We start from the raw sequence: 23,914 nt of genomic DNA on the forward strand, positions 1-23,914 counted from the left end.
TCCATTATTAAGGGCCTTCAGCACCCAGGGCATGCCTTTTTCTCACTGTTACCATCAGGTAGGAGGTACAGAAGCCTGAAGGCACAAATTCAGCGATTCAGGAACAGCTTCTTCCCTTCTACCATCCGATTCCTAAATGGACACTGAACCTATGAACACTACCTCATTTTTTAATATATATTATTTCTGTTCTTTGATTGATTTATTTATTATTATTATTATTTTTCTTCTTTTTCTATATTATGTTTGCATTGAATTGCTGCTAAGTTAACAAATTTCACGACACATGCTGGTGATAAAACAAATCTGATTCTGATTTGTTTAGGGAGCTTAAGGTAAAGGAACCCAAAGGAAGTAGTGATCATAATATGATAGAATTCACCCTGCAATGTAAGAGGGAGAAGCTAAAGACAGGTGTATCAGTATTACAGTGGAGTAAAGGGAATTACAGAGGCATGGCCAAAGTTGACTGGAAGGGAACACTAGCAGGGTGACAGCAGAACAGCAGTAGCTGGAGTTTCTGGGAGCAATTCAGAAAGCACAGGATAGATTCATCCCAAAGATGAATAAGTATTCTAAAGGGAGGATGAGACAACCGTGGCTGACAAGGGAAGCAAAAGACAGCCATATAATGGAGGGAAAAAAACATTGGTAGGAAGTGGATTGGAAGCTTTTAAAAACCAAGAGAAGGCAACTAAAAAGCCATAAGGAAGGAAAAGATGAAATATGAAGGTAAGCTGGCTAATAATATCAAAAAGGGTACCAAAACTTTCCTTCCGATATATAAAGTGTAAAAAAGATGCAGGAGTAGATAATGACATAGGAGAGGTACTAATGGGGGACAAGGAAATGGCAGACAAGCTGAATAAATATTTAACATCAAATTTCAATGTGGAAGACACTAGCAGTATGCCAGAAGCTCAAGAGCGTCAGGGAGCAGAAGTGAGTGCAGTTGCTATTTCTAAGAAGAAGGTACTTGAGTAGCTGAAAGGACTGAAGGTAGATAAGTCATCTGGACCAGATGAACTACACCACAGGGTTCTTAAAGATGTACTGTAGCTGAAGAGATTGTGGAAGCATTAATAATGATCTTTCAAGAATCACTATATTCTGACATCGTTCCAAAGGACTAGAAAATTGCAAATGTCAGTCCACCCTTCAAAAAGGGAGGGAACTATAGGCCAGCTAGCCCAACCTCAGAGGTCAGGAAGATGTTGGGAGTCGATTGTTAAGTATGTAGTGTCAGGATACTTGGAGGCACATGAGAAAGTAGGCTAACGTCAGCATGGCTTCCTTAAGGGAAAATCTTGCCTGACAAATCTGTTGGAATTCTTAGAGGAAATAACAAGCAGGATAGACAATGGGGAATTAGTGGATGTTGTGTGCTTGATTTTCAGAAGGCGTTTGACAAGGTGCTGCCAATGAGATTGCTTAACAAGTTAAGATCCTACGGTATTACAGGAAAGATACTAGCATGGATGAGGATTGGCTGATTGGGAAGCTGTAAAGTGTGGGAATAAAGGGACCCTTATCAGGTTGACTGTCAATGACTAGTGGTGTTCTGCAGGGGTCGATGGAACTGCTTCTTTTTACGTTATATGTCAATGATTTGGATGATGAGAATTGATGGCTTTGTGGCCCAGTTTGCGGAAGATACGATGATAGGTGGAGGGGCAGGTAGTATTCAGGGAGCGGGTACACTGCAGAAAGACTTAGACAGATTAGGAGAATGAACAAAGAAATGGCAGATGGAATACAGTGTCGGAAAGTATATGGTCATGCACTTTGGTAGAAGGAATAAATGCATCAACTATTTTCTAACTGGGGAGAATATTCAAAAATCAAAGCTGCTAAGGGACTTGTGAGTCCTGCATGAATCCCTAAAAGTTAACTTGCAGGTTGAGTCAGTAGTGAGGAAGGCAAATGTAATGTTAGCGTTCATTTCAGGAAGACTAGAATGTAAAGGTATGGATATAATGCTGAGGCCTTGACAAGGCACTGGTGAGGCCTTACTTGAAATTTTGAGAGCAGTTTTGGGCCACTTATCTGACATTGGAGAGGGTTCAAAGGAGGTTCACTTATAATGATTCCATGAATGAAAGGGTTTTCGTATGAGGCGCATTTGATGGCTCTGGGCCTGTACTTGCTGGAATTTAGAAGAATGAGGAGGGAACTCTTTGAAGCCTATCAAATGTTGAAAGGCCTCTATAGAGTGGATGTGGAGTGGATATTTCCTGTAGTAGGGGAGTCAAGGACCAGAGGGCACAGCCTCAGAATAGAGGGTGATAGAGGGCATCCATTTAGAACTGACATGAGCAGGAATCTCATTAGCCAGTAGGCAGTGAATCTCTGGAAATCATTGCCACAGGCAGCCTGTAGAGGTCAGGTCACTGGCTGTACTTAAGGCGGAGGTTGTGGGTTCTTGATTACTCAGGTTATGGGGAGAATGTAGAATAGTATTGTGAGGGAAAATGGATCAGCCATGATAAAATGGTGGAGCAGGCTCGATGGACTGAACAGCCCAATCTGCTGCTATGTCTTATGGTTTAAACAACCTAGAATGTTAGTCTTATTGCAAGAGGATTAAGTACAAAAGAGGTGATGGCTTTCCCCAGTTGGCAAGGCCACCAGTCAGACAGCATTTAAAACACTGTGTATAATGTAGATCTGGTCTCCATTGCCAAAAGAAGAATATACTTGTAGAGGTACAACAGATTGACTACTGGGATGACAGCTTTGCTGTGCAAGGAAAATTAAACAGAATTGAGAGGAGCTTTTTAATTTAAAAGAATGAGAAATTATCTCACTGAAATTCAGAAAACTCACTGTCTGAGACCAAGGGTCATAGCCTCAAAATAAGAGGTTGGCCATTCAGAATATTGTCCCATCGCAGACAAAGGTTGATGGGCAAAATAGTCGGCATGGAAGTGGTGGCCCAAGGGCCCACCCGTATTATGTGATTCTATGATTCCAAGCCACAGATAAAAAGAATTTTTTTAACCCAAAGATGGTCACTCTTTGGAACCAAGAGTACAGTGTAAGCTCAGATATTACAGACCAACACAATTTTAGATATTATGGGAATTAAAGGATACAGGACTAATGGAGGAATATGGCACTAAGGCATAAGGTTAATTTAACTACAAATAGGAATAGCCTTAAGTGTTGCCTCTGTGCATAAAACTTGACTTCAAAATTCAGACATTTAAGGCACTATCAGGAAGAAAAAGTGCTTTAAACAAACATCTTTTTAAAAGTTTCATACTACTTGGTTTGCGTTTCAACAATCCAAAACTCAGGCTTACTAATAATGGTAGTAGAGTTGTCCGATTTTCGATGCAATTTCTCCAATTTGCCACCGCTTCAAGCCATACCTGTTATCCAGTATTTGCCTGGGGTGAAAGGCAGACAAATAAAATATCCCATGTGTATTATCTAAGCAAGCATAAAATACATTTCACATTCTAACTCTTCCAAGGAAACTCCACATATACTTGTAGCTTGAGCTAGCTTTATGGTTCCAATATTTATAAGGCCAAAATGAAAACTCCGCAAATATATTAATGAACAAATTATCAATAATAGCATAAAATCCATTCAATCTAATTCTTAGCATATACTTAGACAAAAATATCAAACAAGAAAATTGTATATTTTAATTAAAGTGGCTAGTCTGTTACTTATACAACAATGCAAGATGGATAGTATGTAATGAAGAACCTATATGACAGTATGATTTAAGTGACTTTTTATTTTATGAAATGATTGCTTTCTTATCCTTTTTAATAATTTCCATTATAACCACATGGTATCAGAAATAAAATACAAGCTACTCAGACCAATATTCAGAATACAAAGAACTAAAGAGAAAGACAAATCCTGTGAATGAACAAGGACAAATATTTCACCCATTGCTGACTATTTAAAGACCCATTAAATTGACCAATGGTAAAATTAAGTATATTTCCTAGACAAACCGAGGGTTTACAGAAAATTGCAATAGAGTAACTACTTACATTGACAAAGACAAGGCATTGAGTATGCAGTAGGGATTAGCTTTTTTGGGCAATTGTTAATTTAATTAGCTTGGTACAGAGGGCCTGTTCCTACACTGTACTTTGCTCTAGGCTCTACCTAAACTTTCTCACCGTTTTTAGAAGAACTGGGATCAAAGGTCTGAAATCTTTAACCTTTTTTAACTTAGGAAAAAAACTGCAAGGACTGAATGCTGTTTAGTGCTAGTACAGTATAACAGGAAAACACAGCACACTTGGTCAGCATGTGCCAGGGCATGAGCAATAATGTTTAATTGTTCATTCAGGATTCAGTAATGAAGAATCCTGTGCCAACCACTTGTGGTCATCTTTCTCCCGGTCTTGAGTACTACTGATAGACTCGGGCAGATTTGAAATGCTAGCAATGATGGAGAATACAGCTAATACATGTAATCATCCACAATAGAGATTAAGAGTCACAATTATTGTTTATTCTTTCTTACTTCTCTTCTAATACTTGTAGATTTGTATATCTGTGCACTTGTAACGCTACTGTGACACTGTAATTTCCTTTGGGATCAATAAAGTATCTATCTTCCTAAAAGTTTCTCTGCTTAATTCCATTTTTAACATTTAATTATATTTCTTAATAGTTTCAGAAAGAATAACACACTTCAAGGTAACTATTCTAAAGCAGTTCTATCTCTGATGGGAATGTTTCAACATGAAACCCGAAGCATTGATAATTTTTCCACGACCCCTCCTCCAATGACGATTAACTCGCTGAATTCTTCCAGCAGACTGTTACTTTAAATCCTTCATTATTTTGACTAACCATATAAAATGTAAAACGATCACTTGAAAATAAGTGTGACAAATAAATCTTTTGAGCTGTGGTATTTCATGACCATCTAGGGCCTAGGTATATAATGATGGTCATGAAACATCACAGCTCAAAGATCTACGTGTTGATGTTAATTTCACCAAGGCAAGTCTCTTGCACCGGAGTTATTTCATGCTATCAAACTTAGAAAATAAGGTGATGGGGTTATCATTTATCAATTTTTATTATGATGCTTATTTGTTGAAAACAAAACACTTTAGAATCTGCAAAGTTTCTCTCACCTGTGCTGCTGTTGAAATTTCCACAACTTGGTGTAAACATCAAAAGTCCGCCCAAAATATGACTGCCACTGCTTTTGCCCATATTGAGGTAAATCCCTATTAGAAAAGAATAATCTAAATTTAGTAGGTCAAAAATATAAGCCATTAGTAAATGACAAATAATTGAGGAAGGCAGGATACAGAAAAGAACTAGAGAAGAATGGAGAGTTCTTCTCAATTCTGCTTAGTTTTTCCTTGTACTACAAAGTTATCATCCCAGTAAACAATCTGTTGTAATTACTGTTATACTACTGTGTGCAATTAAATAACCATTGTTAAATGTAATAAATAATTTAATCCCAGAGTTATACATACGTCAAAACCAAACATCAAGAACCACATATACTTTATTTTCAGCCCTCTTCCCACAGCCTTCTATATGCTTTTGGTGCTTATCTAAATACTTCTTAAGTATTGTGAGTACCTGCCTACCTATCCCCTCATGCAACATATTCTGGATTTTAACCACCTTCTGGGGTAAAAAAAAAATCTTCGAAGATGATCTTAAAAATATTCCTATGCTAAGGGTTAAAGTTTCTCATGAACTTCCTTGTCCAAGTCTCTCAATTTTGCAGCCAGTCCACCCCAAAGAAAACAAACTCAGCAAATCCAGTCTCTCACTGTCCTCTGCAGCCCCTCCAGTGCAACCTACTGGGCAGCCTTGCATTGCCGTCTTCAGAATTGCTTCAGTTTGATTATATTTGTGCATTATCTTATGTAACCAATACAAGAAATGATTCATGAGTTTTAAAAGTTTATCAAATGATGAAAAATGTATCTATTTTGTTAGATTTTCTTCCTTGGCAAACCTGCACCTAATACTTTGTTCACTTGACCATTCCTATAATCATTGTCTGATCTCAGATACAATTGATACTTTTTTTCCATTAGACAGGGATAGTTCTTCATGGTTCAATTGTTTTACCCAATTTAAAATAGAAAAAAACATAAATTGTTAAATGTGGAAAGTATATCCGGTATCCTATCCAATAAGGGGGAAAAAATATAACCTCAATTGTTACAATCGCTGTTGGAGACTTTAAACACACAAGAGGTTTTGCAGATGCTGGAAATCTTGAGCAACACACAGAAAATGTTGGCGAACTCAGGAATTCAGCCTTTCACCTCTTCCACCTATCCCATCCCACCTTCATATCTTGGCTTCAGCCTCTGTTCTGATGAAAGACCTCGGCTCAAAACATCGACTGCCCACAGATGCTGCCTGACCTGCTGAGTTCTTTCAGAATTTTTTGTGTGTTGCTGGAGGTTTTATTTCAAGTTATTCAATGCACTTCATCTTCTAACTTTCTGAAGCCAAAATCAAGACACTGAGTGCCAGGGTGTTAAGTTTCCTGGTGGAATGCAAGTGAATAATTAGAGCATAGAACATAATAGCAGAACTAGGTAATTTGGTCCATCAAATCTGCTCTGCTATTCTTTCATGGCTGATTTATTATCCCTCTCAACTCAATTTTCTTGCCTTCTCCCCATAATCTTTGATGCCCTTACTAATCAAGAACCTATCAACCTTTGCTTTAAATATACCCAGCGATGGCCTCTATAATTTTCTGTGGCAATAAATTCCACAGATTCAGCACTCTCTGGCTAAAGAAATGCCTCCTTTTCTCTCCTCTAACTGGACATCCTTCTATTTTGAGGCTATGCCCACTGGCCCTAGATTCCCTCACTATAGGAAACATCCTCTCCACAATCATAGAAATTCTGAGTAAAATTGAGATTTAATGTACTAGAATTTTGACTTCCTTCTAAAGACAATTACCAAAGAATGAAGGGGGGGAAAATCCAGTTTTTCTGTTGGTGGTGGTTGTTTCATATGGCCTACATCTTACTCTTCACACTTCTAATTGTTTTTGTCAAGCCAGTCCTCCAACTTGCGGCTGCATTGATGGACTGCAGCAAAGCCGTCTCAGATCTTGGTTAGAGGGCATGTTTGGACCAGGTGGAAGACGTCCTGGGTTGGGGCATACAGGGGCAAGCTGGGGTTCCTTAGGCACCCATCACTGTAGCGTTTGCACTGTTTTGGCACGTCAATTTCTGGATCAATTTGCAGGTGTCCTGTTTTTTCTGGTAGCTCTGGGAGGAGCAAGTTGGGGTCATTGATCAGATCACTAGCAGGGAGCACATTGGTGTGCCAGTATTGGCACTATTCAGTGTGTTCATCATAGGAGTTGAGGTTTTTCAAGTTGTAGAAAGATTTTTGGATTTCAGTCTGGAAGCTGGAGGAGCTTTTTTGATGAGTTTACAAACTGGAATGTTGTTGGGCATATTTTGCATATGTTTGTAGAATTTTGTTGAAGCTAGTCTTCTATAGATCTCTGGGGGTGCTACTTCACTCATTGTTGGAAGCCATTAGATAGGTGTAGATTTTAGAGCCCCTGAGATTATTCTCATATAAGTATGGAGCTATGTATTGATGATGTTTGTGTGAGCACTTTTCTCCCAGGTGGGTGCACAATGATCGGTGACTGAGAAATATAGGACTAGGCTAGATGTTCATAGGATTGACTGGTTGGCACCCCATTTGGTTTCTGCTATCTGGATTTTAATTTCTTTGCAACATTTTGAAGGTGGATCTTGTTCGAGAGAGTTCAATCTACTGTAACCCCTAAGTACTTTGGGTGTGGAGCTGTTTAGATTGATATTAAGTTGAAGTTTGGTTAGTCGGTTGTCCAGAAGAAATATGGCAGTTACTGCTTTATTGACATTCATATTTAGGCACCACTTTGGCAGATTTGGCATTGGGGAGGGTCACTGAGGTTGGAGGCAAAAATGACCCTTGGGGGACGCCATTGTAGAATTTCAAAATGCAACTGGTGTCACTTCCTAGGCAGGTGCAGAAAGAACAGGTGCCTGCAATTCTGTGGAGGAGACTTTGGATCTTTTTACATGGGATGATACGGGCTAGTTTTAACATTAAGTCTTGGTTTCCCAACAGTGTCATATGTAGCAGATAAGTCCATACAAATTGCATGTTTTCTTTTTGAGTTCGAAGCCTGATTCGATGTATGATGTGAGTGTGAGAACTTGTTCACTGGTATTGTGGCATTGTCTGAAGCCTGCTTGTTTGATTGGTATGTAAGGATCTATCAGAGGTAATATTCCAGATAAAATAATAAGCTCAAGAAGTTTGTAGGTACAGCAGAAGAAAGAAATTGGACGGTAACTTGCTGGATCATCTGCAGGTTTTCCTGGTTTAGGTACCGCAATGAATCTGGCACATTTCCAAGTGTCGGGGTATTTTCCTTTTGTTATTACATCAGTGAAAACCCTAGTTAGCCATTTGATACTCTCTTCACCAAGATACTTCAACATTTCTAGATAGATACATGCCGGTGGCTTTTGCTGATTTAGTACTTTGCAAAGCAGATTTTACTTCAACTGGTGTTAGTGGAAATGTAAGTGTGTCATCATCTTCAGGCATGCTATTGTAAAGTTTGTGTCTGACCTGTGTTTCGAATTTATGATTAGGAGTGTGCATCAACTCAAGGCCACCCATGTTGGAATGGCTGTGGACAAGATGCCAGATGAAGACTGATCCAACCCCAGCTCCCAAACAGACAGTCAGTCCTGTGTCTGCACTTCTCAGGCCACACTTCATCATGAATCAAGCCAATTTCTGTTGGTGAACAACTGTGAATGTTTCCTGGAAATTGTTCTTGATATTTGAGCAGCACTGGGGTTCAGTTAGTTTGTGGAGGGCTGAGTCCTTACTCCAAATGAAAAAAGATGTTAACTAATTGTCAATGCAGTTAATGTAACTCAAGCATCATTCCCTCAGGACTTGCAAATTATAGTTGTTGAAATATAATGAATTTCATTGAACAACACAGCATACTAATGCAGAAATAGTAAAAAAGTAAAGTACTGGAATTTGGATATATTGGGCATATTTGAATTTCTTATGAGTGATCTGAAATGCATTTGATATAGTGTAATGAATATCAAAAGGATATACCACAAAAGAGGGAATAATCTTTATTTTCAAAGGAATATATAATGAGACACAGGGTGAAGATTTTGATACACAGAAAAAATTTGAAATGTTAGCATGGTACAAGATTATGGTCTTTGGTGGAACATTAATATTCTAAACCTCTGGGCACATGTCTGAAATCCCCAATTCAGAAGAGTTGTGCTGTTGGAAACTTAAGCCAAGAGCCTAGATAATTAAAGCAGGAACAAGTTCATTTGCAAAAATCACTTGCTGATGCAGTCAACAAATGTTTCTTTATTTCTTCAGACCATTTCTTACAAAATTAAGCAATAAACATAGGATAATATTCTATATGAGCGATGTCCAATGTTGTACAGACAGGGAATACACCCTCGATGGCTACTTTTATTACAAACCACTGTTGTAAGGCATGATTAGTTGAGTTAGTTTGAATCAGTCTGGCCATTCTCCTCTGACCTCTCTCATTAACAAGACAATTTCACTTAGAGAACTACTGCTCACTGGATGTTTTTTTGTTATTTTCCACCATCCTCTGTAAACTCTAGACTGTTGTGCATGATAATTCAACATCACCGTGCCCCCCCCCCCCCATCTACCCACAAATCACTTAATGGTCAAAGTCACTTAGATCACATTTCTTCCCCATTCTGATGTTTGGTCTGAACAACAACTCAACCTCTTAATTATGTCTGCATGTTTTTATGTATTGAGTTGCTGCCACTTGATTGGCTGATGAGATATTTGCATTAATGAGCAGATGTGCAGGTGTACCTAATAAAGCAGTCACTGAGGGTAAATGAACAAAGCAGTTTTGCCTCTGCTTTGCAGAAATACAATCCTTCTGACAACTGTATCTATCCAAATCATTCATTATAATTTAAAGTATACCCAACAATGTGGTAATGTTGGACACCTCTCCTGCAAAAGTGGACAGGTACATCTACAAATGTCCATTTCGCTAATAGTGCCAAGAGCAATGATGGGGATTCAAAAAAAAATCTCACAATAAAATAAACCTTTGATTCTTGTCATTCCTTCTAGAGTCCCAACAATGAAATGTAGGGACATCAGCAAGTTCAGAGAATCTGTGAAATTTTCCCCAGCGATAGCATTATCATGAACAAGGATTAGAATTTATAGGAAATAAACATTTACTCAAGGGTAAAACAGTGAACAAAACACAAATGCAAATCCAGATGAGCAGAAACAAATTTTCATCATCAAGAACGAAATGCTAAACCAGGATGCTTCCACCAGAATTATTTTGTAATGTGCCCCTGTCGTTCATTCCCTGCAGTCATTGTCTTCTCCATTACCAAGAAGCTGCAGGTCATTATCTCCAAAACAAAAGCAGAATTTTACTTTTCCCGGTGATACTGCTGTGGAAGAATGTAGTAATTACTTAGAACTAACAAAACAAATGCCCTGCCATGGATGGTCCCATACCTAGCTGCAAAAGACTATGTGTAAATGTGTAAACCCAATGTGTAAAATCCCAGTGCTACAGAAAAGACTATTAAACCCAATGTGTAAAATCCCAGTGCTACAGAAAAGACTATTAAACCCAATGTGTAAAAATCCAGTGCCACAGAAATGCCAACAGAAGCTCCAAAGACCTTAACCCTGGGAGAGGAAGGAGCTTCAAACATGGGCTACACCTGGAGACAACTTGAAAGACTGGCCTAGCACAGGGCACTCTAGTGAGCTGCCACTGGTGGCCGATAGCCTAGTTGGGGTGATAGGCTTAAGAAAAAGAAGACATGCAACAAAAAGCTTTCAAATTATTTTTGAATACACTAGCATCTTTTCAAAAGTTGATGGTCCAGTCTTCTCAGAGATTGCAAGACACTAACTACAAGTTATAAAATATTGCTTTGTAAAATGCAAACATGAGGAAATCTGCAGATGCTGGAATGTCAACTGTACTTCTTCCTATAGATGCTGCCTGGCCTGCTGCGTTCCACAAATATTGCTTTGTGTTTGGTTTCAAGATTAGAGCTAGTCATGCCATTGACAGGTCTGACTCATCACCTATTTCATTGCAATACATTCTGTGTTCCATTAATGGTACCATGTTAATGGTGAAGTTTGAAAAGTTCAAGTAACAAAAGTTGCTTCCAAAACCCATCAACTGTACAGATGACTGGTCAGAAAACAAAACTGTTCCTCTGGCTATGCAGTTAAATTATTTAATCAAAATTACAGCAAGAATAATTGGTCTCATTTAATATTTCAATCAACTGAAATATTAACAAAATTTATCACATTGGTGATGGGTAAAATACACACTAATAAACTTGATCAGTTTTGCAAGCAAGTTATTCAGCATGCTATGTGCTGTCAAATGTAAACAGCATGCTAAGTAGAGCTAGCAGTTTGTCTTACTTTTAGATAGATAGATAGATAGATACTTTATTCATCCCCATGGGGAAATTCAACTTTTTTCCAATGTCCCATACACTTGTAGCAAAACTAATTACATACAATACTTAACTCAGTAAAAAAAAATATGATATGCATCTAAATCACTATCTCAAAAAGCATTAATAATAGCTTTTAAAAAGTTCTTAAGTCCTGGCGGTAGAATTGTAAAGCCTAATGGCATTGGGCATTTTGTTAAAGAAGCTACTTCCCTAAGTTTAAAATAAAAAACAAAAAAAAATCTGGAGTTCTGTCAAATTACAAGTGGTATCTCACACTAGTGAAGTACCAAGATGACGCTGGACAGTTACAGATGCTGTCTTTCAGGTGGTTTATGTTACCAAACCCCTACTGTGCTCTCAGATATACAAAAGTCACAGAAGAAGCTATAGGAGCAAGATCAAGGAACTCAAACCCTGGAGCTTGTTTCTCCTTTCAATGAGACCATTAAGACATAGGAGCAGAATTGGGCCAATTGACCCATCAAGTCGACTTCACTATTTTATTATTATTCACTCTTCAACCCCAACTCCTGCCTACTCCCCATAACCTTTAACACTCTGACTAATCAAGAATCTATCAATCTCCGCTTTAAATATACTCAATCACTTGGCCTCCACCTTTCTACGTTAAAAGTAATTTTCATGCCTCATCTCCAAATCCAAGGTTCCACTTACAGCTAAAAATGTACTGATCTCTGTTTATTAGTGCCTAAATCAATATTTTTAAAACATCTATTAATTGGGCAAACATGATCTGGTCATTATCACACTGCCATTTGTGGGAGTTCAATGTATAATTCGTCACAAGTACCCACACTTCAAAGTACTTAGGGTTCATATAAGAGTCATAAAAATCACTTTATACAACAAGACTTCACTAATATAGAACATAACATAAGAACATAAGAGAAAGGAGCAGGAGTAGGCCAATCGGCCCCTCAAGCCTGCTCCGCCATTCAACAAGATCATGGCTGATCCAATCTTAACTCTAGTTTTCACCGAATCCCACAAGGCAACAGTGCCAACCAACAGGGCACCATGCCGCCCATTTTATTTTATTATTCATCCCGCCCAAACCCATGTGATCACCCGGGGGGAAAAATCCGAGTTGCCAATTGAGGAGAAAAAATCTGGAAAATTCCTCTCTGACCCATCCAGGCTATCGAAAACTGGTCCAGGAGATCACATGGCTGATCTAAACCTAGCCTCATGTCCACTTACCTGCTCGCTCACCGTATCCCCTAATGCCATTTTTATCCAGGAAAATGTCTATCTCCGTTTTGAATTTATTGAGTGTAGTAGCTTCCACAGCTCTCTGGGGCAGTAAATTCCACAGCCCCACTACCCTCTGAGTGAAGAAATTTCTCCGCATCTCAGTCCTGGAACGGCATCCCCTTATTTTAAGATTATGCCCCCTAGTCCTAGTTTCACCCATCACTGGGAACATTCTCCCCGCATCCACCCGATCAAGCCCCTTCACAATCTTATATGTTTCAATAAGATCGCCTCTCATTCTTCGGAACTCCAATGAGTAGAGTCCCAATCTACTCAACCTCTCATCATACATCAACCCACCCATCCCCGGAATTAACCTAGTGAACCTTCTCTGCACTGCCTCGAGAGCCAGTATGTCCTTTCTTAAATATGGACACCAGAACTGCACGCAGTACTCCAGGTGTGGTCTCACCAATACCCTGTACAACTGCAGTAAGACCTCCCTGTTCTTATACTCCATCCGCCTAGCAATAAAAGCCAGCATTCCATTGGCCTTCTTGACCACCTGCTGCACTTGCATACTAACTTTTTGTGTTTCCTGCACCAGGACCCCCAGATCCCTTTGCACAGAAGCACTTTCCAGTTTCTCTCCATTTAGATAATAACTTGCTCTATTATTTTTCCTGCCAAAGTGCAAGACCTCACACTTGTCAGTATTATATTTCATCTGCCAAATGTCTGCCCAATCACTCAGCCTATTTATGTCCCCCTGCAGGGTTTCAATGTCCTCCGCACTCATTACACTCCCTCCCATCTTTGTGTCATCAGCAAATGTGTGTGCTAATATACAAATCTCCATAATGAGATAATTTGAGAATTACATTATGACTGTAGCCAGCCAACTTCCTGTACTTAATTAAAAACTGTGAGTCAAAGTGCCCAGAAATAGGCCTTTCAGCCCCCCATGCCAATGCTGATGTACCTGTCTATACACATCCCATTTATCGGCACTTGGTCTGTAGTCTCCTATACCTAGCCAATTCAAATTGTCCTCCTGATTTTTCTTAAATTCCATTGGATTTTCTGTCTCCATCAAACTCCCAGGATTCCAAATACCCTATTAGTGAAAAAATATTTTGTATGCACTAATAATGTCATGAGTAGAAAAAATACCAACGACAAAGATTTTTCAAATATAAATACTGGAAGAGTATTAACTTGCTAAGTTGTGTTTATTTTACAAAATTGTGTTGAAATCTTACTCAGTCTCTAAATTCTAAACGTTCAATCATTGCCTGGTAGATATGTTATCAATATCAGCGAAAGGAACCGAGGGTTGAGAAACATAAATGAATTTTTCTTCCCCAATAGCCAAGTGCTGTTCCACACACCCTATAGAAAAACAGCTAGTGAGTAGGTTAAACTCGTTATTGTTAGGAAATGCACATTGAAGCTCATACATAATTCACCATCACTAAATTAACTAACTGGTATTCACTGCTTAAATTCACAAGACAATGACAATAAAATTAATTTAATTTTCAATTTCATGTCATAAATCATAAGATGTGGCAGAGACTGCCGGTATCTGTATCAGTATCTTAAGCACAAATCTATGTGAAGACCATCCAAAAGCAATCATTTTAGGTTCTTATATTTCCAGCATCCTCATAAAAAACCAAGAACAGTACAGTACAGGAACAGGCTCTTCAGCTCACAATGGTGTGCCAAACCAAATAAATTAATAATCTATTGGCCAACTAATCTCTTATGCATACACAATGTTGGTATTCTTCCATTTCCCTCACATTCATGTGCTAAACATCTGTTAAAAATTTCTAATGTATATGCCTTTACCACCACCCCAGGCAGTGCATTCCAGGCACCCACTACTCTACTCTGTGTAAAAAAACTGGCCCCTCACACTTCCTTTACAATTACTTCCTCTCACCTTAAATGCATGCCCTTTGGTATCAGACATAGGCTGTTTAAATGTGCTTTAATCAGCTTTGGGAGAGAAGTTGTATAACCAGTAAATAGCAACTCCCCTCCCCTCCCCCACTGTCGGTAAGGAGTTTGTATGTTCTCCCCGTGACTGCGTGGGTTTCCTCCTGGTGCTCCTGCTTCCTCCCACACTCCAAAGAGGCACAGGTTAGTTGGTTAACTGGTCATCGTAAATTGTCCTGTGACTAGGCTAGGGTTACTGGGTAGCACGGCTTGGAAGGCTAGAAGGGCCTATTCCATGCTGTATCTCAGTAAATAAATGACTAAATAAATTGCTCGGGTATCTTATTCCGGCTCTTGTGCTTCCTGTGTTCCAACCTGCAAGAAGAAGTTACTGTCTTACATATACACTTGGATATCGCCACTCAGGTAATACTGACCCCAGCATGAATGGAATCAGCATTTATTATTCACCTTTAAATGGGAAAAAATGCCTCCTGTCAACAACCAGAAATTTATCCCTACTGAAATCAATGACACTGAATTTCAGAGTCACAGTGCACTAGGTTTTCACTACTATAAAACAGGTTTACTGTAATGCTACTGACCAGCAAAAAGTTTCTAGATACGCAAGACCTTAAGACATAGGGAGCAGAATAAGGTCGTTCAGCCCATTGAATCTGTTCTGCCATTCCATCATGGCGAATTCATGACCCCTCTCAATCCCATTCTCTGGCCTTCTCCCCATAATTTTTGATGCCCTTAGTAAACAAGAAGCTATCAACTTCCATTTTAACTATATCCAATGACTTAGCCTCCACACCTTCTGTGTCAACAAATTCCACAGATTCACCACTCTCTGACAAAAGAAATTCCTCCTTATCTCTCTTCAAAAGGAATGTCCTTCTATTCTGAGGCTGTGCCCTCTGGTCCTAGACTCCCCCACTATAGGAAACATCCTCTCCACATCCACTCTATCTAGGCTTTTCAGTATTCAATCGATTTGAATGAATCACGTCCATGAGTTCACTAACAGATGTAATTTTCTGGTTACTTCAGAAAAAATCACAACTGCTTTACAGAAGTCATTTATGATCTAGCTTGACACACAAAAATGAAAACTAAATTAATGCTATTTGCAATTACTGTGAGAAATTTCTCACCCTCTCCGGAATTCTATAGCAATAAAATATTGTAGAAATAAGTACTGTAAGTACTGAAGAATCTCTTCTTAACTTTTTGTAAACTTAATTAAAATAGAAGCTGGCCAGAAAGATTTAGGATTGAGATAACTTTGTAATATTACACTATACAAACAAGAAAAGAATCAGTGATCTTTCTCTTCTCCATTCAATAGAATAAGCAAATAAAAATGGCACCCGAGGTTTCAGAAGCTGAAAACAAAGCAACTAATCTAGCTTTTCAATTTTTAAGTTATTGGCAAATTCACTTTTTGTCAGTCACTGTGTATATCATGTGCGCATTATTACTGACTGAAAAGATGGGAAATTAATGGTCCGTGGAATGAAATTAAATTCTGTCTGATGATAGCCCATCAGCTAAATGACCTTGTATTTCACATCAAGCAAGGACGTCTTTGTGATGAATGTGCTGTATTACTCAGTCCTCTTCCAAACATTTTCTTGTATTTCTATTTTCTCTTGCACCATTCTGCTTTGAGAAAGCACAGAAGATAAGGGACATGACATCCAACTGAGCCGTTTTAAAAATGAGCTTTATTGTTTGCAATGAGTGACAAGACAATGACTCAAAAATTCTCTACCACAGCACAACATTTTTGTGCACCATGCCAAGAAATGTAATCAACAGTCCCATTGCTAAATGACAAAGCGCACCTAGAATACAGATCTCAGGAAGTTAAATTGGCTGTCGGTTAGCCTTGCACAAAATCATTTGGACATGTGCAGAAGCACAACACATCTTTACATAATTTGCACTGAAGTCATTCATGGATCAAAAGTCTGCAAACAATGCGCACCACACACCTGGAATCAAGCCTTCACAAGGTAGGAAAATCCTGCTTCCATGTGCCTTACAAGAATACCAGTATAACCTAATCAGTTGTGGCATTTGACACATGAATCTTTTACTGACAGAAATCTTTTAAGCTTCAGGCTACTGTATCTCCTCTCTGATGGTAGCAATGAGTAGAGGACACACCCTGGATAGTGAGAGTTCTTAAGCATGGATGTCGCTTACATGAGCCAGTGCCTTTAAAGACGTCCTTAACGGAGGGGGTGGTGTGGAAGAACATCCGCAGAATGAACTATGGACCCATGGACCACCCCCCCTCCCCCCCATGCACATGTGTCTGTTGTAAACACATACATCTATTAATAGCGTCTTCTCTTTTGCAGTCAGCAACCATCAGCTTTTACTCCAGATGACCTGTGGGCTCCCATCCCAGTGGCCTCTTCCCTGATCCTGCAGAAACACTAGCCATTATCCTAACCGTACAAAAATGAGATATTCGCAAGGCCAACAACTCCTATGACCCTTTCCTACGCCACACCAATTCCACCTAATCCTCCAGGCCCTGATTCTCAAGTGAAACTCTGTTCTTCCTTACATTCATTCCTCTGCAACTGTGACCTTGCCAAAGTCCTCCAATAACTTATATTCTGAACCTTAAAACACAATGCTGTGGCAGGGGAGACCCAAGCACCAAACTGGTAGAAACAATTTCCATTATCAGTTTATTGTGCCTTTTCAGGTTATCATTTTTCCACTGCTTTCCAGTTTTTGTCAGCAGGTCAGGCAGCATTCACGGAGGAGGGATAAACAGTTGATGATTTGGGCAGAGACCCTTCATCGTGACTGGATAGGAAGGGGAAAGACGCCAGAATAACAAGCACAAGAAAGTCTGCAGGTGCTGGAAATCTTGAACAACACACACAAAATGCTGGAGGAACTCAGTAGGTCAGGAAGCATCTATAAAAATGAATAGATAATTGACATTTTGGGCTGAGACCCCTTTTAAAGACTGAGAAGGAAGTGAGAAAGTGCCAGAATAAAAAGGTGGGGGGAGGGGAGAGTTTGTTTACCAGAAGGAGAAATTGCAATTCATGCTGTCAGGTTGGAGGCTACATAGACGGAATATAAGGTGTTGCTGCTCCATCCTCAGAGTGGCTTCAACTTGGCACAAGAGGCGGCCATGGACCGACATGCCAAATGGGAATGGGAATGGTAAATAAAATGTTTCACCACTGGGAAGCCCCGCTTGTGGCAGATGGCATGGAAGTGCTCGGACGAAGTGGTCCCCCAATTTATGACAGGTCTCACCAATGTAGAGGAGGCTGCATCAGGAGCACCAGATACAATAGACAACCCCAGATTTGCAGATGAAATGTTGTCTCAGGTGAAATGACTGGCTGGGCCCTGAATGGAGGTGAGAGTAGGTATAGCAGTTAGGCCGCTTGTAGGGATAAGTGCCTGGAGAGAGATTAGTGGGGAGGGATGAACGGAGAGGGGAATTACAGAGGGAGCAATCGCTGTGGAAAGCAGAGACGGGGAAGGGAAGTAAAGATCTGTTTAGTGGTAGAATCTCTTTGGAGATTGCAGAAGCTGCAGAGGATAATGTGTTGGATGTAAAGACCGATGGGGTGGTAGGTAAGGATAAGAGGAACTCTATCATTATTAAGGCAGCAGGAAGATGGGGAGAGCAGAAGATGGAGGAGATGCGATTGAGGGCAGCATCAATAATGAAGGGAGGGAAACACCATTCTTTAAAGTAGTACAACATCTCTATATCCAGGAATGGACAGCCATGTCTTGGGAACAGATGCAGCGGAGGCAAAAAAACTAAGAAAAGGGAATAGCATTTTTACAGGACATAGGGTGGGAAGAGGAATAGTCGAGATCAAGTCAAGTCAAGTCAACTTTTATTGTCATTTCGACCATAACTGCTGGTACAGTGCATAGTAAAAATGAGACAACATTTTTCAGGACCATGGTTTACATGACACAGTACAAAAACTAGACTGAACTACGTAATTAAAAAAAAGAGAAAGCTATACTAGCCTACAGACCTACACTGGACTGCATAAAGTGCACAAAAACAGTACCGGCATTACAATAAATAATAAACAGGACAGTAGGGCAAGGTGTCAGTCCAGGCTTCGGGTATTGAGGAGTCTGATAGCTTGGGGGAAGAAACTGTTATATAATCTGGTGGTAAGAGCCTGAATGCTTCTGAGCCTTTTCTCAGACGGCAGGAGGGAGAAGAGATTGTATGACGGGTGCGTGGGGTCCTTCATAATGCTGTTTCCTTTGCGGATGCAGCGTGTAGTGTAAATGTCCGTGATGGCGGGAAAAGAGACCCCGATGATCTTCTCAGCTGACCACACTATCCGCTGCAGGGTGTTGCGATCCGAGATGGTACAATTTCCGAACCAGGCAGTGATGCAGTTGCTCAGGTCGCTCTCAATACAACCCCTGTAGAATGTGATGAGGATGTGGGGTGGGAGATGGACTTTCCTCAGCCTTCGCAAAAAGTAGAGACGCTGCTGGGCTTTCTTTGTTATGGAGCTGGTGTTGAGGGACCAGGTGAGATTCTCTGTCAGGTGAACACCAAGTAATTTGGTGCTCTTTACGATCTCTACCGAGGAGCCGTCAATGTTCAGCGGGGAGTGGTCGCTCCATGCCCTCCTGAAGTGAACAACCATCTCTTTTGTTTTGTTCACATTAAGAGACAGGTTGTTGGCTCTGCACCAGTCCGTTAGCCACTGCAACTCCTCTCTGTAAGCTGACTCGTCGTTCTTGCTGATGAGACCCACCACGGTGGTGTCATCGGCGAACTTGATGATATGATTCGAGCTGCGTGTTGCAGCACAGTTGTGGGTCAGCAGAGTGAACAGCAGTGAACTGAGCACGCAACCCTGGGGAGCCCCCGTGCTCAGTGTGATGGTTTGGAGATGCTGCTCCCGATCCGGACTGACTGAGATCTCCCAGTCAGGAAGTCTAGGATCCAGTTGCAGAGGGAGGTGTTCAGGCCCAATAGGCTCAGCTTTCCAATCAGTTTCTGAGGGATGATTGTGTTGAATGCTGAACTAAAGTCTATGAACAGCATCTGAACATGTGTGTCTTTTTTGTCCAGGTGGGTTAGGGCCAGGTGGAGGGTGGTGGCAATGGCGTCATCTGTTGAGCGGTTGGGACGGTACGCAAACTGCAGGGGGTCCAGTGAGGGGGGCAGCAGGGTCTTGATATGCCTCATGACGAGCCTCTCAAAACACTTCATGATGATGGATATGAGTGCAATGGGACGGTAGTCATTGAGGCAGGACACTGAAGACTTCTTCAGCACGGGGATGATGGTGGTGGCCTTGAAGCATGTTGGAATGGTGGCGCTGCTCAGGGAGATGTTGAAGATGTCAGTGAGAACATCTGCTAGCTGGTCTGCACATCCTCTGAGCACTCTATCAGGGATGTTGTCTGGTCCAGCAGCCTTCCATGGGTTGACCCTGCACAGGGTTCTTCTCACGTTGGCCACGGAGAGACACAGCACCTGGTCATTCGCAGGAGGGGTGGACTTCCTCGCCGCCACGTCATTTTCCGCCTCAAACCGGGCGTAGAAGTTATTCAGCGCATTTGGGAGGGAGGCATCACCTGCACAGTCAGGTGATGTTGTCTTGTAATTGGTGATGTCCTGGATGCCCTTCTACATGCACCGCATGTCGCCGCTGTCCTGGAAGTGACTGTGGATTAGCTGGGCATGTGCACGCTTTGCCCCTCTGATGGCTCGGGACAGTTTGGCCCTTGCTGTTGTTAAAGCTGCCTTGTCGCCTGCTCTGAAGGCGGAGTCGCGGGACCTCAGCAGCGCACGCACCTCTGCGGTCATCCATGGCTTCTGGTTGGCACGTATAGTGATGGTCTTGGACAGAGTAACATCATCAATGCACTTGCTGATATAGCTGGTCACTGATGCTGTGTACTCCTCTAAGTTGGTAGAGTCGCCATCGGTTGCAGCCTCCCTGAACATGTGCCAGTCAGTGTTCTCAAAGCAGTCTTGAAGAGCAGAGATGGCTCCTGCTGGTCAGGTTTTCACCTGCTTCTGAACTGGTCTGGAGCGCCTGGCGAGTCGTCTGTATGCTGGGATTAGCATAACAGAGATGTGGTCTGAGTATCCGAGGTGGGGGCGGGGCTCTGCCCGGTACGCGTCGGGAATGTTTGTGTAAACCAGGTCCAAAGCATTCTCCCCCCTCGTTGCAAAGTCCACATACTGATGGAATTTGGGGAGCACTGACTTAAGGTTCGCGTGGTTAAAATCACTGGCGACAATAAACAGACCATCAGGATGTGCATTCTGCAGTTCACTAATAGCCCCGTACAGTTCACAGAGCGCCTCCTTAGCATTAGCGCTGGGGAGAATGTAGACACCGAATATAAGGACAGAGGTGAATTCCCGTGGCAAATAAAATGGTCTGCATCGAACTGCCACAAACTCCACTAACGATGAGCAGTGTCTGGAAACCAGCACAGAGTTCTTACACTATTCCGTGTCGATATAAACACAGACACCGCCACCGCGGACCTTACCGGAGACAGCTGCATCTCTGTCCGAACGAAACAAAGCTAGCCCGTCTAGCTGGATGGCAGTGTCCGAAATCCCATCAGCGAGCCATGTCTCTGTGAAGACATACGCGGAGCAAACTCTGTACTCCCGCCGAGTATAACGTTGGAGTCAGATGTAGTCCATTTTATTGTCCAGGGAGCAGACATTGGGGAGCAGAATGGACGGGAGAGCCGGCTGGCTAGGGTTTGCTTTTAGCCTGGCACTGACCCCTGCCCGTTTGCCTCGCTTCTGCTTCCTCGCACATCGCTTTCGACGTCTCCATCTCCAGCTCCCAACATCAGGCAAGTCCAAGGATTGTAGGTCCGTTCCCCTCAGCAAGCCGACGTCGCGTAATTCAGCCAGCAGATCTTTGTGGAGGTTTGTTTTTGGGCGATCTCTGTATTGTAGTAGTACATGGCAATGGTAGATAACTGTGGGAATCAGTAGCTTTATTAAAGATGTCAACTAACAGTATGTCTCCAGAGATGAAGACAGAGATTGTGAAAGGGGAGTGAGGTGTCAGAGATGGACCAAATGAATTTAAGGGCCGGGTGGAAGTTTAAGGCAAAGTTGATAAAATTAACAAGCTCAGCACGTGTGCATGAAGCAGCATCAATGCAGTTGTCAATATAGCAGAGGAAAAGTTGGGCAGTTTCGATCATAAACCTTTCTATGTAGCCAGTGAAGAGGTAGGCATAGCTGGGGCCCATGTGAATGCTCATGGCTACCCCTCGATTTTGGAGAAAGTGAGAGGAGCCAAAGAAAAAAATTGTTCAGGCTGAAGACAGGTTCTGCCAGGTGGATGAGGGTAATGTTAGAAGGAGATTGGTTGGTTGTTTTGTCAAGAAAGAAAAGAGAGAGCTTTGAGGCCTTCTTGATGGGGGATAGAAGTGTATAGGGATAGGCGGTCAGGGCCAGGGAATTGAAAATTACTGAGAAGACCAAGGGCATGAGAAGTGTCATGAACGTAGGTGGAAAGAGACTAAACCAAGGAGGATAGAATGGAATTGAGATAAGAAGACACAAATTCAGTGGGGCAGGAACAGACAGAGACAATCATCCTATCCAGTTTGAGGATCTTGGGTAGGAGGTAGGAGATAGAAGCAAACAGTGCAGGATACGGGAAATATGAGTTTTGTGGCAGTGGATGGGAGTTCTCCAGAGTTGATGAGGTCACCGATGGTGTTGGAGTTTTCTGATGGTCTGGAGTGGGGTCCTCTTCAAGGGGTAGGTATGAGGAGGTGTCTGAGAGTTGCTGCCTGGCCTAAGCAAGGTAAAGGTCAGTGCATCACACCACAATAGCACCCCTCTTTGTCTGCAGGTTTGATGGTATGGTTGGGATTGGTGTGGAGAGTGGAGATCAGTGTGTTTGGAAGGGGTAAGGTTGGAGAAGGAGAGAGGAGTACTGAAGTCAAGACGGTGGATGTCTCATTGGCAATTCAGAATGAAAATATCCAGAGCAGGCAGAGAATGGGAGTAGGGTGTCCAAGAAGAGGAGGAAGGTTGAGGACTAGAAAAGGGGTTATTAGAGCAAGGTGTGGAATCCATGCCAAAAAAGTGGGCTCAGAGACGGAGGCAACAGAAAGGAGCTTAATGCCATGGTGGGCAAAGGGAGACAAAGGTGAAACCAGAATAAGAAGGTGGGAAGAAGGGAAGGAGTACAAGCTGACAGGTGATAGGTGAGACCAGGTGAGGCAGAAGGCAGGATGAAGTGGGGAGTTATAGGTGGAAGAGGTAAAAAGCTAAAGAAGAAGTGATCTGATAGGAGACAACAATGAGATAAAGGAAAGGAGGGAGGCACCAGGGGCAGGTGAGGAGAAGAGAAGGGGTAAGAGGGGAACTAGAATGGAGAGTGGAAAAGGGTGAGAGGGAGTAATTACCAGGAATTAGAGAAATCAATGTTCATGACGTCAGGTTGGAGGCTACCCAGAAGGAATATGAAGTGATGCTCCTCCAGCCTGAGGGTAGCCTCATCAAAAAGCTGAAATACACAAGGTATTTGCTAACTCCAGTAATATGGGATAGAAGTTTTCAGTAGCTTCTTCTGCTGAAACACTACAATATCATTTTTGGAAGGACTTGTTTGAGTAGTCGATATACGTATTACAGTTCGTGTTGTATTTGTCAGAAGTTTACACACTATACGTTGTATCAAGTCTAGAAAGGAGGAGGTTAAGGGTACAGCAGTCAGTAATACTTTACATCAAGGAGATGACCCAAGGGAATTTTTCTTCATTTTTTTCTGTGTTCTCAATGACTGCGATTATCTTTGTGCCAAAACCGTGGCTGACCTGAAATTTGGTTTTCAAGATAAATGACAATTACTCTCCTTCACCTCACTTTTTTTTAATCAGTTTTCTGTAATATGTATAAAGCATACAGATTTCATAGCTGGTTGCTAAAAAATATCAACTATAATAAATATGCATTTACATTGTCCAAGGAAAAATAGATCAGGAAGGAGTCTCTTCCTTTGGGTTTTAAAACCAGCTCAAGAGAAGAAGCAGGGGTAACAGGGAGGAAGGGAATGAAAGGAAATGTCGACTTGGAGACGTGCACTTGCAAATCCTCATGTCTGTATTACTGCTACACAAGATACAGTAGATTCCAGTTAACTGGGACACAT

General features: G+C 41.5%; 1 protein-coding gene across 2 annotated transcripts in view; it reads right to left on the reverse strand.

The window, feature by feature from the left end:
* scai (suppressor of cancer cell invasion) overlaps nt 1–23,914 on the reverse strand; it is a 154,734-nt gene that overhangs the window by 48,343 nt on the left and 82,477 nt on the right. Inside the window, exons 2-4 of one of the 2 annotated variants that reach the window (XM_073052597.1) lie at nt 23,491–23,579; nt 5,121–5,216; nt 3,306–3,392 (exon numbers count right to left, since the gene is read on the reverse strand). In XM_073052597.1, the coding sequence (XP_072908698.1) occupies nt 3,306–3,392; nt 5,121–5,216; nt 23,491–23,492 (185 nt within the window). In that variant the 5' untranslated portion in view covers nt 23,493–23,579. The remainder of the gene's footprint in view (nt 1–3,305; nt 3,393–5,120; nt 5,217–23,490; nt 23,580–23,914) is intronic. The other variant, XM_073052596.1, reaches the window with a different exon arrangement.

This window comes from Hemitrygon akajei, chromosome 7 (assembly GCF_048418815.1).
Source record: "Hemitrygon akajei chromosome 7, sHemAka1.3, whole genome shotgun sequence".
Classification (NCBI taxonomy): domain Eukaryota; kingdom Metazoa; phylum Chordata; class Chondrichthyes; order Myliobatiformes; family Dasyatidae; genus Hemitrygon; species Hemitrygon akajei.